This window comes from Manacus candei, unplaced genomic scaffold (assembly GCF_025592945.1).
Source record: "Manacus candei isolate 608988 ecotype Guabito, Panama unplaced genomic scaffold, ASM2559294v1 h1tg000153l, whole genome shotgun sequence".
Taxonomy (NCBI): Eukaryota; Metazoa; Chordata; class Aves; order Passeriformes; family Pipridae; genus Manacus; species Manacus candei.
The window spans coordinates 3,505,323-3,523,202 of NW_026138201.1; the positions used below are offsets into that span (position 1 = coordinate 3,505,323).

At 42.8% G+C, this 17,880-nt stretch overlaps 1 protein-coding gene across 3 annotated transcripts in view; it reads right to left on the reverse strand.

The window, feature by feature from the left end:
* The window catches only part of ITPR2 (inositol 1,4,5-trisphosphate receptor type 2), a 241,673-nt gene that overhangs the window by 97,043 nt on the left and 126,750 nt on the right, over positions 1-17,880 (reverse strand). For all 3 annotated transcript variants that reach the window (XM_051772364.1, XM_051772363.1, XM_051772362.1), the window contains one exon: positions 16,952-17,060. In XM_051772364.1, the coding sequence (XP_051628324.1) occupies positions 16,952-17,060 (109 nt within the window). The remainder of the gene's footprint in view (positions 1-16,951; positions 17,061-17,880) is intronic.

Below are 17,880 nucleotides of genomic sequence, written 5' to 3' on the forward strand. Positions count from 1 at the left end.
GTGTAAAGTAGGCAACAGCCTAAGCCACAGAATCCCTGCATTTTCTACATGATTTGAAAACAGACACGTTGTACTTTAACAAGAAATGCTGTAACTATGTCCTTGGAGGATTGTTGTTCTCTACCAAAGAATTATTTCCCTTCCCTCTCCTCCCCTCCCCCACTTCCCTCCCCTATGAATTAGTAAATGAATTTCTGCCACAAACCCTCAAACCATATTCTTCCCAATCAAAGAGTAAAACGATACCCAAGAGAGCAAGGCAGCACAGAACCAGTGAGATCCTGCAGACAGCTAGACTGGGTGGAAAGCTCCTGTCACTGCCACACACAGATGGGCACACACGCTCAGAAAGCCTATGGGGGTAAAACAGGACAATACCAGAAAGAGGATTACATCCAAACTACATTGCTGGAAAATGTTCTCCTGGAACTGGACAGCTGAATCATCTGCAACCAGACCAAAAAAGATGATACACAACAAAAGGCAGTACATGTAATTTAATAAGTAAGCACAGTTTGGGGGGGTTGCCTTTTTTTTTTTTTTTGCTTTTTTTTTTTTTTGCTTTTTTTTGCTTTTTTCTTCTGGCCTTGCATGACAACTTTGGCAACAATTGCTTAAGGGCAGCGTCCATATTATGGGAGAATCCAGCACAGGCACTTACGGGCAAATATATTACAATCTGCATATATTTCCAGGAGAAATGAACCCTGCAGTTTAGCTCAGGGTCTGCACTTCAGTGTTTTAGCAAATGGGGGACATGATGTGTGCCTGTGAACTCAGCCAGAATACAGATCCAAGGAGATGGGATTCTTATAATGGTTTTTTTGGTGTGTTTTTTTTTTTTTTTTTGTAAGACACATTGCTACAGGGGCTAAATAAAAAGCTTTTGAAAAAGTCATTGCACATAGCATGAGAATAAAGTGCCAGTCCCAGCAGTGGCCGCACAGCCGGTATCCACATTGTACAACAATCGCACAGCTCAAATCGTGACTATGAAAGGACAGCCCGAGCAGCAGGTGGGATGGAGGCATGGCAGGGGTCTACACCCCAGCACCTCTCTCTCCAATCTCTCTGTTCATCAGTCATGTCACACAGGCTGTTCCCCTGCAAGGAGCATCCAGAGGAACAGAGGAGCTTGAAATGCGTGTCCCAGGCAGGGGAAGCAGCTGCCAGGCATCTGTAATTGAATTCCAGGAGGACTTGGGCTATTTTTAAAATTCTCTGTAGGTTGGCTCCTTTTTTTTTTTTTTTCCCTAAACAGGTGAACATTTCCAAAAGTCGACAGAGCTTTAAAGTTTCACTACATACATGTCTGAGTTCTAGCACTGTATAAAAATCCTGAGATAGCAGCCAAGCACCAGCAATCAGAACCAGATTCTAAAACTGCACCAGGGAGGGAGCAAATGAATCAGTTTTCTCTTTAATTGTATATTCCAAGGATAAAGAACTTTTGTCTTGAAACACACACAAAACCTCTTCTACTGTATTTATACCCTAGAGGGACACTGGATTTCTAACCATTCCAAAATAAAACAAATTTCATTGTTATTATTTATCTGCTGTGCTTCTGATTATCTACTCACCCGCAGATCTGAGGGCACATTGGTATTTAAGGAATGAAGCCCAACAAAAGGTAGGCTGCAGAACATGAAGATTTTCAGTATTTTCTTTCTATGAGTGGTACCTGAACAAGGTGTTTTCATTTGGCCAGTCTAACACTGTACCAGGACTCCTGACAGGCTCTCGTTCATAAGCAATCTGACCTGCTCAAGTTGTAGTTAGAGCTTTCCATACCTCTAGAGCTCCTTTATCTCCTATAATGCCTTGTTAGGTGATAACTGGAGTCCTAATATTCTCTCACCACGGCTTGGGAGAACGGTCTTTTATTCTGAGAGCCAGCATGTTGTGCATCTCCAGCTGTCAAGACCTCTGAATCTGTTTACCTGTTTGGGCACTGCCTCTGCTCAGGAGAGGTGGGTGTGGGACCACTTCCTTGGATGGATTAGCAATGGATGGTTAAAGGATCTGCAATACAGCTCAGAATGGCTAATATGAAGCAGGAAAAACAAAAGACTGATAAAGCTGCAGAGAGGAAAAGTTCTCATTTCACCCACAGCACAGTCCAGAGTCTGAGCTACACTAATTTATTTTCTGAGTTGCTGCAGCAAGTTAAATTCTCTGATGATAATGAGCAGTCACCAACTGCATCACCAACTCATTAAATAAACTCAGTATCCACTCGTTAGCAAACACATGGATTTAAGACTTGCTGGCTAGCAAAAGCATAGCATATGATATTTGTTGGGGCATAATTTCTATTATTGTTGTTCTGATTTGTGGAAAACCATCCTTATGAAGCTGCAGCATGCCTCCCTCTGTCTTTTGATGGTGCTAGATTATACATAAAACCTGTTACTTTTAAAAAAGAGTCAGAAGATAAAGCCAGGGATCATTTTTTCAGTGCTTTGCAAGACAGGGTTATGTAACTATACATCACAATGTATATTTAAACATGGGTATGTTCACTCTGTATAGAAAGGTGAAGTGAAAGAATAGAGGAAAAGCAACAGAAATTAAGAGAAAAATCTCTAAGCACCAGGGAAAAAAAAATACTATTTCATGATGCCTATTAATACAAAACCCAAGTCCAACAATAACTTCCTCTTGGAAATACAGGATAATAGAATGTGTATCATATAAAGTAATATTATTTGCTGAATATTCCCCAAATGCACAGCCAGGATACCTGATCTTATCAAACAGCATTGGATTTTGTTGCAAGCACAGCTTTGTAAATGGCTATTTTCTTAGTGTAGTGGTGGCAGGGGAAATGTTTAAGAAGAAAACATTTTGACTGCCATGCAATCAGACTGCCTGTAAGCAGTATATTCCGGCCCTTAGAAAGCAGAGAAGATTTAATACACCTCAAAATTTTGGAGGGTTTGGTTTCTTCACAGCTCCTGGGCAGCACTATTATTCTTTTCAAGGGCAAGAAAATGAACATTAGCTTCCATCAGAGGAGAAACAATGGGATTTCAAATCGTACTTTGGAGGAATGATGGGGGGAATCACTTCTCTGTCTTTCAGCTCTCTTACATCAACTTGTCCCTCAGTTGGTTATTAATAAAAATTGTTGCTTAAATTATAAACTGCCCCAGCTGCTCCACATTAGGTGGTATTCCCCTTCCCTGCAGTCACAGGACCTGCTCTTTTGCAGAGAACTGGACAAAAGGCGAGAGGTTTATGGCAGAAACATTGGCAGCTCCACACAGGCACCCCTGTGCAATGCCATTGGGGAGTCTCCAGCACAAAACAATGGATGGAAACTCCTCACAGGCCACCTGCACGCCCAAACTTCAGCGCCTGCACTCCAGCATCCTCTGCCAAATCCATCACCCACAAACCCGGGGAGACACCTCCGCTGCCTGCCAAACCCCTTCCAGAGGCAGCGGCAAAGCAGGCGGGGACTATTCCAGGATGTTTTGGCGAGGCGAGGGCAGCGGGGAAGGAGAGGAGGCTGTTGTTTTGCTTCCCTTCGCTCCAGCCGCGTTACATAACGCGCAATTCGCGGCTCCCTTCGGCGTCGCGGCGATGTGTGTGCCATGCAAATACATCCCCGCCGGATCCGCGGGAGCGATTTATCGGCTCCCTCACGGCGGGGCCGAGCCGGTTGCGGGCTCGGGGCCGCCTCCCGGAGCCAGACACTGCGCCCATTACATAACCCCCGCAGCGCTCACATGCGCCGCGGTCACATGCACAAACAGCTCATTAAATCGCTGGCCGGGCAAAGGCGATTACAGCAGGGTGGCGAATACTAAAGGTGGAACGCGGCGCCTTGCACTCGCCTGCATCCCCGCATCCCTTCCCCCGGCAAGGCTCGCCCTGCCCAGAGCATCCGCCGCGCACACCTGGGGCACCGCGCACCTGCCGCGGCATCTGGGGCTCGAGCCGCTGTTATTCCATGTGCTGCTCCCAACCGTGTCTGGCTTTCACCCTACTGAGCAGCCCAGCACGTGTGGTGGGGGTCTGGGTAGCAGCCCTCTCCTATCTGGTGTGTACTTACCGCACCAGGTACCACTCACAGAATTGTTAGGCTTGGAAGGGTCCTCTGGAGATCACCCAGTCCAACCCCCCTGCCAAGGCAGGGTCACCTAGAGCAGGTGACACAGGAACACATCCATGTGGGTTTGGAACATCCTCAGTGTCACCCAGAGGGATTTTCCACAAACAAGGCAGGCGCTGTTAATAATGGATATATATTGGCTGTTGGGGATAAAACATGCTCCTGCCCATGTGACAAAGACAAGGGCCAAATCCCTCCAGGCAAGGGAGTCCCCACCAGTGTCACCATCTCCAGGTTTGCATCCCCACAGGTGTAACAGCCAGGGATCACAGCCGAGTGCTGGGAGGAGAGTGGTTAACACACACCCCAGCTTGTGCTGGTCTCCTACCAACACCCGGCTTGCTGACTTGGAAGCTGCAAGCCACTCCACCCATGCTTGGCATCAGCACCTGTATGTAGGGGACAGTGCTACCTACAAGTCCCTCTGCTTTGTCTTTCATTCAACTGCACCCCCCTTGGGTTGCAGATTTTTGACCTTGACCCAGAATTCCTCCTTCGGGAGAATGGGCACTGCAAGTCAAGTTGGCCAACACAGCAGGATGAGTCTCTGGAGTCTGTACAACTCAAGAAGTGACTCTTTTTTTTGTATGCCAACATTTCAGGAAATTTTTAAAAGCATGTTTTTTCCCAATAGAAGCCAACTTCAGAACAGGAATTTATACAGAAAGCCAAGCTTACTAAATCAGTGTTTGTCGAGACTTCATACCATTTTTTTTTTCTTCCAACAAATCTCTCATTCAAAAAGCCCAGGAGCACACTCCTTGATTTAGGGAGGAGAAAATGGGCGTCCTGCCAACCAGCGAGGTTCTGCACTGTCATATGCAAAGTCCTGCTTCCACTTTCAGAGAGACCTTCTCTGAAGGTGAGTCATTCAGTCCTCTGGAGAGGAGCTCAAAATGGGAGTTAGCCTGTGATACTTGAAAGTACCCTCTGCTGCACTGACACGTGTCCACGGTGATGGCACATCACTGCACAGCAGGCTCAGGGCAAGAAGTAGTGCTGCATTCCAGTAGCCTATCCGAGGGGAGATCAGTTCCTTTCCCTTGTCCTTCAGCAACCCTCCTCACCACAAAAAAATCTAGACTGAACAAAATCCTGGGCCCAAACACAGCGTTCATCAAGTCAGAAACATGCATTAGCGCCATATATCTACTGACCAATTTCAGAAAAAAAAATCCAAACCCTGACAGCTTCCCTGCAGTGGCTGTTGCTCAAGTCAGATGGGCACTGGAACTTGTTTGAGCTGCACATGTGCTTTTCTAGCAAGAACGTGTGTGAAAGGGCCCCTTTGTGCACTGCTGCAGCTGCCCGGCGGCTGCTCCGCCACCTCCTGTGGCTCTGGAGGCCCCTGCTGGAAGATGGAGCTGGATGTGCACAGCACCGTCCCAGGCAAGAAAGCAGCTACTTTTCAGCTGGCAGAGCTGCAGTGGGAGATTAATAGTTGGGAATCACACAGAGGGCTTGAGAAATCACTTTTAATTTACTCTGATTTTATTACCTCACGGTTCTCACTGGGGCTGGGGGAGCAGAGCCCCAGCTGCCTCAATAGTAAACTCACACCGCACAGGGCCTTGGTAGCAAAACAGATAGTGATCAAAGTACTGAATTTAAGACATAGAAGCCATAAACTGTTGGACAGATCAAAAGAAAACATTATTCCAGCAACACTTCCTCTCCTGCTCCCAAATAAAGTCTTTCTTTCAGCTAAAAATCAGAACAAAACAGAGAAAAGGAGAAAGTATGTGCAAAACCAGGAAAGATGGTTTAAAAAGTCAAGGGAATTGTTTAGAGTTTAAGCCTTACATTAAATGCATGTTGAATTAAAGTATATATCAACTAGTTGACTTCCTGGGGTTTTTACTTTTTTTTTTTTTTTTTTAAAGGAAGTAAAAGACCTGTATTTAGATTACTCAGTGTGCAAGAATTGGCTACTGAGTTAAAACAAGCTCTTTCAGTATCACAGGTATGGAAATAATCACTTTATATAAAACCAGCTTCATTTAAGTCAAGTGACTACCCGCAGATCACACTCAGGAGGAGCAAACCCTTCCAACCAACTTTCCCGAGCATCAGGTAGCACTCCAGAAGGAGCCAATTCATTTGACACTTCCCAATCATAGCTCAACAAAAATTCAAAGTCAATAAAATCTGAGGTTTTCCCATGCATGATGTTATTCACTGTAAGGATACTGAAATGTGAAGAAAAAAGAAGAAAAGGACAGCTTAAAATGCTTTGACTTCCATTTTTGAAAAGGCCCCTTATGGTCAGTTTTATTGTCAGAATTAACATGACTACATGAACCAAATGCTCACAACACCCAGGACAAATTTAATAAAGACTGTGACATATAACCAGAACAATCCTCTGTGCCAGCCAGGGTAAATTTACTGAGCATCACACACTTTATTGCTAGCAGTGCCTTACCACTGTTATATCCTCTGCCTTACAAAAGCAATCTAGTTAACATGGGTCTCCTTGCAAAATCAAGGGAGCTCCAGGCTGCACATTCTATTCTCCAGGACCATTTCTACCTTTGAAAACACTGCCCTGATTAGTAAAAGAAGAACTTCCCAACGATGTGCAGGACTCCCAGCATTTTGTTTAAATGCAAAGATTTTCATTTTTAGAGAGCCACAGTCAAATATTTGTATATTTAGAAGAGTTTGGTTCCCTAAAGTGCTCAACTGTACCCAGTAGAGTGGCTTGGGAGGAACCCTAGAGCTGAGAACCTCTAGCTGAGAAAACACCTGGTTCAGGGGAAGCTTGTTGTTCCCATGGAGTCAGGAAGGAGTCTTAGTACTGAAAAACCGTGAGTCAAGGTTATCTAAATTTCTTTTGCAGCAGACAGGCAGACTGGATGGGGAGTAATGGTGCACATATACAGCTAAGGAGTCAAAACCCAAGGGTTTTGCAAGAAAGAGGAGAAAAGTAACAAGGAAAAAAAAAGGGGGGGGGTAAAAATCTTGCAGAAAAAAAGGAATATGAGGAGACATTGCCAGCATAACTGCTCAGTACTTGGGGACAAAATGCTTCGGACAACTCTGCCCAAATGAATTTTCAGTGCTATAAGATGCTCTTCCCAAGCCCAAGTGACAGCTCTGTACCTGAGAGTTACCAACACTAGTCCAGACCTTTGGTGGTGCACGTTTCCCTGCCTTCCAGCACTGCCATCCACGCCGTGCCAGCACAGGACACCCGTGACTCTGCACGGCACAAAGCACCCGCACGCGTGCGCTCCGAGAGAGACCCGAGCGACGGGGGAGCGGCAGCGGGAAGAGAATGGATTAGTTGGGCCCTCATTGGCAAGGAGCCACATGAAAAGCTGCCCATGAAAAGCTGTTGCAAGGTAAACGGGGAACAACCTGCGCAAAGTGTTCGTTGCCCTGAACCGAAAGGACACTTTCAGGCATTGCCCGACAAAAAAAAAGGTTCCTTCGAAAAAACCCATAGGTCAAAGTGACACTGTGACAATGAAACTCATAATCCTCAGGGCGATCACCAATCCAGCACAGGCCTCTCATTGAGCAACCTGGTCATCCCACATCATTTAGACATTCTGGTCTTTTCCCCATGAACTCCAGAGATCAGGTAACCATAAATGAACTTGGCTTTCATTTCAGTAAATAAACACATGTATAATTCAGCAAAGCATATTTTCAAGCTCTGGGATTTGTACAATAAAACTGGCAGAACAGATACTCTAAAGACTCAAAGAAATCCCAAATAAACTACTTGCAATTAAAAAATCTCATGATTTTCAAGCCAAATCTCGTGATTGTTTGTGGCCTGACTCAGGATTTTCAGTGCTTGGGGCTGGCAACTCTGACTAAGCAGGGATATGAAATAAGAGCGAGAGTGACTGCCCGCCAGGCTTCTGTTTTCCTGGGACAGAAGACAAAGCAGCTCTGACAATTCCAGCTGGCAATACCATCCAGGCTCTCCTCCAAGGCCAAACATGCTGGGTAAAATCCTCATCAGACAAAAAAAAAAAAAGATCCTATCAGAAGCAGTTACTGTGCTTGCTTAATAGCTGTTTTCCAAAGTTCACTATAGCATATACTTTCTTTTTCTTGAAAAGGGGAAGATGGGCCACATTAGGGACTAACCCCTTGCCAGATGTCATTAGTGATGAAGTCCCTTAGAAATTACATGAGTTTGAAACGAATCAGAAAACACTGAGTTTCCATTTCTTCCTCCTGCCTAGCTAGACAGAGACTTCAGGATCAGCTTTCATCTATGGCCTGGAATCAACCCTCCTCTGCGTCTTGCTTAGTGTAGCAGGGGTGTTAAGCAAGTAATTGCAACCATTAAAAAGAAAAATAGCTCACTCGCTCCTGCTCCCTATCCCTGTCAAATACCAGCTCCTTCATTAGGCTTCCCACGAGCTGTTTCAGCACACTGCAGTAGTTTCTCCCTGCTCCTGGTGGACGTAGGTGGGTCCTGCTGCAGCATCCATCTCCAGCCACGACCTCTGCATCCTCCTGGTGATGCCAAACCAGCAGCTGTCCCCTCTTCCCTGATGACCCCAAGTGTCCTCTCACATCTGGTATCCAGCAAGACAGCCTGGTCAGGGACTGGAATCTAATTTCCACCTTCCTGCAATGCTCAACCCTCCCTCTGCCTGCTCACAGGATGATGAATGAGGAGCAGAAGCACAGAAAGAGGTCGAGCAGAAGGGCCTTGCTGGTTCTTAGGGCTTTTGCTACCCCTAGTAAGGCAAGAGCACACCCATCCTAATATCTGAAAGAGATATATCTTTAGTCCCTTGTGCTTGGGACTGACTAAACCAAAATAATATCATAAACTGATGTTTTCTGTCGAAACCCAGTGCCTGCAACACATTTCTGAATCGTAAATCCTAGACCAGAGCAGTTTATGTAATGCCACCTATTCACACTGCCCTAAGTAACCATAACTAACCATTCCATTATAATGAGTCCATTATCCCCTGCTTTATTGTATTTTCTCTTAAAACAGAGATCAAAGATTTGGATCTAGTGGCATCATGCCGATTTCATTTTTATTACTGGCTCCCTAGGTCTATCATAAATATTCATTGGCCATCCCTAATACAAGGCATTGAATTCTGCTCACTGCTATCTCTGGTGCGACTGCAAAGTACAAACAGGGTTGTTGCTCAAACATATTAAATAAAGCAGCAGCAAATTTGTGACAGTCAACAACAACAACAACCAAAAAACCCCACCCAGAAAACAAAAGAACCCTTTTCCCCTTCCAGGGAAATTCAAAACCAAAAGGAGACATTTTCTCTCGCCCCCTCCACGACTACTGCAGACATTTGGCTGCTGTGGGAATTGAGCTGTGCAGAAGCAGCAGCAGCAGCAGCTGACCTACTCCCACAGACAGAAGACATTTTTGAAAAGTCCACAGTTGCCACACAGTGGTCTCTGCGATACTGCAGCAGTCCTCTGTGCTCCCCAGGAAGAATTATCATCATTACCTGGCAGTGATACTGAAACTGCTTGGGAATGTGGACTTTCTGTATAGCAATTAATTCTTAAAAGGGAGTAAAAGTGTGTGGGGAACAACATCCTCCAGAATCACAGTCAGGAAAAAGGTTTATGCAGCTTTATTCTCCTAACTCCCAAAAAAACCTTACAGCTATCTCAAACTTCAGGATGGCTGCAATTTGTTTCTCTCTCCATGCTCATCTCCCATATGTTCTTTTGAACTCCCTTCCTACTCAGTGTAGCTCCTCCCAGCATCAGACAAGCAGGGTACAAAAGCCCCTTTTGCACCTGTGAATAAGCACGAAGACTCCTTGGAATGTCAGCTGGACACTTTAAACAACTATCAATCACTAACATTAGGTTGGCCATGGGAATTGTGTTTTTCCTCATGTTAAGTAACTCAGAGTATTAACACAGATACTTTATATTCTAAGCAAAAACATCTACCCCATTAAAAACAAAACAATATGGGAGGACACTAAATGAACACTCAAATATTTATCTTCTAATATGACTCCACCATGGATGTAAAATCTCATTAGAAAAAGAGATGGAATAGGAATAAATAATCTAAAACAAATATTCACATTTGTATTTATGCATATGAAGCTATTCTGACACAAAACTCCACACACCTGGAGACATGAACCACATGATAAAACTGCTGACTCATTTTACATATTAACCTACAACATTTACCCTTGCCAATCTAGTATCTGCTGGAACCTTCTACCTTCCTAAAAATCTTGGCTGCTCTGTTCATAATTTAAAATATATAAATTAAACCAGATAGAAAGAAAACCTTGATCCTGATGTCTTCATGATGTACAATTCGATTGAAATAGCTGTAGTGAGCATGGAATTTAACTTCTAGATGAAGTCTTTAGTGAAATCCATCCCAACTGTATTCAAAACAGCAACAAAAATAAAATCCAGCTGCTGTTGTTCACATAAAGGATCCTGAGCAGCTCCATGGATTTTGTACCTGAGTAAGGTGAGATGAATCAGAGGAACCATCAGAGCTCTGACAGTTTTATTTGTTAAACAGCTCTAGTCCCTTGTACTCTTCTCCTTTTTATTTTAACTAAAAGTAATAGTAATAGAGAAGAATGCCAAATGGTCTATAGTTAGTTAAGATCTTCTTGCTGCTTTGCTGTTCTCAATACCAGGTACATAGAAAGGAATTGATGTGAAACAGGAATGGAAAAACAAGGAGCATCCCTATACACTGTGTAAAGGGGAAATTCCACAGCAGAAGTTGGTAATTTGAAGTTCAGGGCAAGGAACAAGCCACTCGAGTTTGTTATTGGTTTGGATGATGCTGTCTAAATCAGTATCTAACAAAAATATTTTACAGTATCAGATGCTCCTTTAGAGGAAAGCTGATGTATGTGAGAAAAGCAGATGATACAAGTTCCAAAATAATATATCAATCAGGATGTGGGCTTAATATGTCTGAAATAAAACTGGATAACAACATACTATATTCTTAAAACTTGATAAATATGAGCTGCTGAGAAACTACTATCTTTTGGATGAAATATGTTCACAACCATGTGTGTTTTTCAGCCTTGGCATCCTGCCATTAGATTTGTGACAAAATAACCGAGGTTTTGAAACAAAGCAGAATAAGTACCAGTGAGCAGTGAACACTATTGCTCACTCAACTATCACCTGAACTAAAAGTACCTGGAGTTAATATATATGGACCACAGTGACAGTTATACATATATAATACATATAAAAGAGAGGGCAAAATCATGAACGCACCCAGCCCTGCAAAGTAGTCAGGCATGTGTTCACTCTCGTGCAGCAGATTAAAATGCTCTTGCCTTTCACTAGATCAGGATGTTGCATTTCATAAGAGGTCAGGAGTGCTGTCTCCCACCTGCCCTTGATATATGACTTGGAGTTTAAAGTTCTTGTCCAGGTCAACAAGAGCAATGCACAACACAGACCCCTGTAAGCACCTCACAACTGGCCCAACTAAAGTGACTTTGAACAGGCTTCTGAACACAAGCAGGTGGCAGTCCAAAGCTGGATCAAATTCCTGCAGCCTGTTACTTAGAGAAAAAAAAAATAATCTTCCCTTAAAAAGGAATCATGCTTTTCACATGCCACATACTTACATGTTTTTGCATCAGCAACAAAACACATCTCTCTACAAATGTGTGTGATTGGAAACCCAGCAGAATATCTGGGGGCTGTCCATCCCAGAGAACAGCAGCATCCTCCTTCGGTCCAGAAGAATGCCCATTTTGGGAGGGATAAGGGATACCCAAAGATGATTCAGAAGATTCCAGTTGATGCCACATGTCAAAGCACCAGGAATGTGCAGCAATAACAAAGTGCTGCAGTGGCCAACGGCCTGAGGCACTAAGCACTGTGGCTAAAAACACCTAGCTAGTACAAACGACACCATCACATGCCCTGTGGTATCTCCTTGCTTAATTATTCCAGCTTGAAGCCTGGGGGGGGGGAAGGGAAACTTCATTAGTTTGGTTTTCTGTGGGTTTTCTCTCTTTGTAAAATGTCAGTGTACGGGTATAATGAGAAATTACTACACTCTAAGGGCCTGGTCACATTTAGTGTTTAGTCTTGCATGTCTGAAAGCTCTGATGCTCCTGCCACTGCAATTACTGGCTCAGAGGATTCACAGCAATAGCAAGCCATGAATCCTCCTCTGCAATAAATTAGCGCAGGCATCGGTTCTGCAACACATCACCACCTTCACGTAAAGCATCACACACAGAGAGGGGTTTGTCTCAGTTGTACTTCAACTTTTATCTCTTGACTGTCATGACAAAGCCTCAACAGCAGTTTCTTGACTGGACCAGAAGTAAATGCTGGTCACAATCTGGCTGGCACCGGTAGAGGTAACCAAACATTCTTCCTCCCTGCACCTCCAGTCCCCCCCTGAACTTGTGGCTGGTTTCTCAAGGAGAGAATTTTTAAGGTAGGATACTGCAAAAATGTCCTTTACCAGCTAAAACACAGAAGTGATTTTTAAAAAAAATTCAATATAAGCAGCACTGAGCTTACACATTCTCCTGTAGTATTTCTAGCCCTCTATTACCTCACAGCCACACTGAGCTTAGTGAGGAGAAGAACTGCTCACAACAGGGAAAAACAGGCTGGTGCACAGGTATTTTTATACATCAGCACAAATAAAACTGACAGCAGAAATAGGGAAAAATTAAATGCAATTCTTCAGAATGCCTCTGCAGTGCCACTAATCCAAAATGTGAGTAGTAACACAAATAAAGGAATTTGGATCCCATTCTCCTATTTAAAATAAACATCCTTTTGAGCTAGAATACATTCAACAAGCCCCACATATTCAGAATTATTCTCTTTTTTCTCCCTTTTTTTTTTTAACCTACAAATACTATTTATCTGAATGCTGCCTAATTTGCACATGCAAATAAGTAAAATCATCTTGAAAAGATGAGGCTGTAGAACATAATGCAGTTTAGTCTGGGAATGTCTGTGATTCAAAGAACTGCAACGCTGGGACACTGTAGTGGCTCCCAGCAAAATCTCTGGCTTCTAAGACACACTGAGACCATTTATCCCAGCAGAGAAAGACCTGCAGCTCCCACTGGTTTCAACTTGACTGGTAGATCGGTACAATAATGAACTGGGACTATTGCTTTGGACAAACTCACTGGAGTTTTGGCAACAGCTCCATATGAAAAGAGTCAGTTCTTCTGGCACAAAGTGACCAAGAGCCCGTATGGCCATATTGGAGACCACATCTGACAGGAATAAAATATATTTATATTTACACCGAAGCTGTACTGTTTTTTCACGTTTATTTGGTGCCATTGCTGCAAACAAAGAGGAGAGGACAGCTCACATTTCAGACCTAAAGTGGAATGCAGAAACATTTAACACTGCAAAACCAAAGGCCACAAAGCTACTTCCATGATTCTAAATCATGAACTAGTATAAGAGCAAACCAACATTTTTCATGAGTTTTTCCAAAAAAGGTAAAAAAGCACAACTACTTATTTCTGACAATTAAGCAGCTTACACAGTCTTTGTTCTACTGACACTTAAAAATGCAGTTTTCAATTATTTATCCTGTATTTCAACACCTAAAGCAGGAAAAAAAGTATGAAGTCTGTGTTCTGCAGCACAGGCAACCCTTACTGAAGGGTTCAATTCATTTATAACAGCGTTTCCCTTAGGAAGTGCCAGTTGGCAGGGAGGATTGGATTGGATTCTGCCATGTTCTGTAATGCGCTATCACCCATTAGCACCCTTATCAGCCAGTAATGTTACACTAAATTCCTCATATACACACATTATCAGAGAGAATTTTTTTTTTACCCCCAGAGATGCTGACCTCATTTAGGAACAGCTGGGAAATCAGAAGTTTGTCCATGGCCAAGGCACTGATGTGCTAGCAGCTGGAGCGGGTTAAGAAGTTGCCATATGAGCACAATTAGGGCAGGAGTTCAACAACTTCATCCAATTCACTGAGGAGGATTTAATTTAAGCTTGTGAACCCTCTTTGAAGCAGCTGGGCTGCCCCTCCTGGCCCACCAGCTCTGTGTAGGGACAGCCACTTCCAGCAGGGCAGTGATTTTGAACTGCTCCTGTCATCTGCAAAGTGAACAGGCATCAGTGGTCTACATGTCTCAGATGCTTTTGGAAAGGTTACTCAGATTCAAACTGAGGTGTGTAAGTAGGTCTAGAGGCACCATTTGTTCAGAAATTGAACTGAAATCAAGTGGTGGGGTGAAGGACAAAAAAAATTTGCTGGGAAAAAAAAAATTAAAAATTCCAGTCCTTCTGGTTTTGTAAAATAGGTCTAAAAATGGCCAGCAACAAAAAAAAAAACAACCAAATATAGATGGGGCAGATCAAGTCCAAACACAGTCCTTTCTGTCCCTCCTGTTTCTCTACTTAAACAGGGAGACTGAAGAAGGCTTTTAGATAAATACATTTAGACACCACAGTATCTATCTGAACAAAAGCAATGTCAACTTCCACACTTCTTCCACTGTTCTGGAAGAGTCTTCTGCAAGAGAGGGGCTGTAGATCAAGTTTCACTCCAGTCAGTTACTTAATCAATACAAATAGGACTAGGATTCTCTCCCAGGAGACTGCAATAATCACCCAGAATTACTTATGAAAGCCAATCAATGACCGAGAGGTTTTATGTGTCATTTATATACCTCAAATCAAACTCCAAAATTAAACTTTGATTCCGAACAGGATAAGATGTTGCAGCACTAAGCAAAACAATGCACTAGCAAGAGCTGGAAAGGAATCCCAGGACAGAGCCAGGAGAGCACCAGAGACCTGGAACACCAGCAAGGGGAGGCGCAACAACAGAGTGGGGACAGGAACAGCCATAAAACAGGTGAAATAAGCCTCTACAGCTGTATTTTCCTCCTGCTCCTTCAATAAAACAGGCTGCCTTCGAGTCATGAAATGAAAGAGAAAGGCAGCAGAAGGCTCTCAGTTGTGAGATGAGAAAGAAAGAGGAGGAAATTTTATTTCATTATTTCTTCCTTGATTCACGCTGCAGAAGTCTGCAGAAACCATTTCTGTCAGATTTATCACAGAAAACCCATTTTGATGCATGATTTACAAACTCAGTCTTCCTGTCAAAATGTCACACATCCCTCTCTAGCTTTGTTCTGGTATTACCATTATGTATTTACTACTATATTATTTTTTTTTTTAGCATCTGCATAGCACAGTTGAATAACCTCATGGGCAGTGAGATCATGGTTCAAAAAAAAGATGGGAAACACGCACATGAGCCTATTCATTGTGCTATTTTTGCTGTTCCAAAGTCCATGGCACGAACAATGACTCATAAGTGTAGCAAGCCAGGGAAGCACTTGCTAACCATACAAGCTTGTTTACTCATTTATTTGTTTGCACTGATTCATTACATCCTGCAGTGTAAAACCAACGGGGCTCGAGAGGAAGCATGAGGGAGAAATTCTGTTTACCCAAGAGCTCTTCCACCCACCCTGCCCCACGGAGATGGTGGAGGGATATGGGAATACACCTCCTATGTCCACTCCAGAGAAGCTGGGCTGGAGAGGTGAAAAGCCCCTACACACCAGTGGGGCACATTCCCTCTGATGGCTTCACTCTGTCTCGCTTAATCAGCATCACAACAGGGTACAAAGAGCAATTAAAATAGGCAATTTTTTTGCTTAAGCCATACACTGAAATTGTTGCTTCCCCCCCCCCCCCCCCCCACCGTAGTCCTGAGATGAGGTTAACTTTTAGTGGGTCCATGCAATTATTTTGGAGAGTTTTGGCAAAAAGCATGCAGCTACAAAAGCAAATCAATTTTCCCATGTGATGCAGTGGTGTTATGGACCCAGAAATCTACTAGAATAAGTATGAATAATAATTAAGAATAATAATATCTGCTTCATCTGAGAAATTTGTGTTATGACATTAAAAAATGAATTTATTGGACCAGGCCTAGCCACAGTTTTCTTATAGGAGGTGAAGATGAGCTTGGTTTTGTCTGCTCACACTGATTATTCTTGTGTAGAGCAGGGCAGATGTCAGCACTGAGAGATTAGATAATAGCTCTATGATTCATATATAAGAGTAAATAATACTGAAAGGATTTGGGGAATACCCAGAAATACAGATAAGAGGAAACCACATAAAAATCATGGCTCAAAAAGAAGGGACAGCTGACATGTAAATCTCAGTCCAGCTACTGATACCCAAAGGCACAGGCAGAATGAAAGAGGTATTTGAAAAACTTGGGTTTGGAAGAGAAAAATGGCCAATAAGGGGAGAGAGAGAAGTGCAAGAAATAATTAGACACTTACAGAGTACAGATTATGCCACTTCTTCCCCAAACTGCCAGCTCTGCCTAAACATTGCACATTCCCTTCACACATTTACAAGGATTAAGAAGTGTATGGAGTACAAAAGTCTGGCACCACAGGCAAAAGGGAAAAACTGTACACTTGCAATTAAAAATCCCTTATATTTCCATATATATTTCCATCATATATAATATGATTTTATGGTAAAGTCAGATGTGACATAAGCAGACTAGTCTCCAGAAATACCAGATATCCAATATATAGTAATTATACATAGTAATACTTGCTACTGCTAATTCATTTAATCTTCCTTGCCTGAACTCTTGCCAAGTCCCTCACACAAAACTGTGTAAGGCAGATAGTTTCTTTTGTTCCAGTCTAACTTCCTACCTTACCACACATTCCTAAGACACTAAGTTATCTCTAAAACATGTACAAAACTGAACTCATGTCAGATTCTGTTACTGTCCCACAGCCAACATTTAATACCGTGCTGTTAGTTCTATATTTAATATTAAAGTGGTAGCAGTACCTCTTCTGCAAAGTTAGTTTTCTTGTCAAGCATTTCTCGTAATGTCTGAAGAATTTTAATGCAGAGCTTTTCTTCTTTCTCCATGAGCTTCTTTGTGTGGTTAATCAACCTTAAAGTAAAATATTAAACCTTAAAGAGCATTGCACATTGTTGCTAAGCCATACTACAATTTCTTTATGCAAAAATTGCCTGTCAGTATATTTTTCCTCAAGGAAAGGAAATAGAAGCAGCCAAGAGAAATCATAATTAAAAAGGAAATGGGACTTTCAAGGTGGTTTTTGTGTCACTTTGCATATTTTACTGCCCATACAGAAGGCAGAATTCTATGTCCACTTTTTCTGAGGGCTTCCAGATTAAGATCCAAACTTGCTATTTCATCCTTTATTTATTTAAAGGTAACTTATTTTAACCTTTATTTAAAGGTAAGCAGTGCTCACCATGCATCTCAAAACCTTTAAAAGCTACAACCTTTATACCTTCCAACTTCCACAATGGTTAAAATATATTTATGATACAATTAGCAAATGGTATCCAGCCAAAAGGATCATCAAAAAGCTTTCATGGAAGTGTTCAGAAATACAGGCATTTGGATGAAACATAACCTTTGTTTACACTCACACAACAACCTGACAAGCCAGAAAACAGGGTACATTTCGATCTCCAGCTATGGCTGTGACAGGAGTTTGGATTTTAGTCAGATTAAACTGGTATTAGAAGCAGCCTGTCTGTGCAGAGCAGGTCCATGCACAGATCCTTGCACTTTTTCACACATTGCTGGAGAAATGTTTGTGCAGTACATGGGCCACATCCATCAGCCCTACACATGATTTGATGCTGACTTGGGACAGGAACTTGGACAGAGGGCATGAGATGGGACAACCCCAAAATTTAGCTTAATTTTTCCAAATATACAAAGTGTATTATTATAA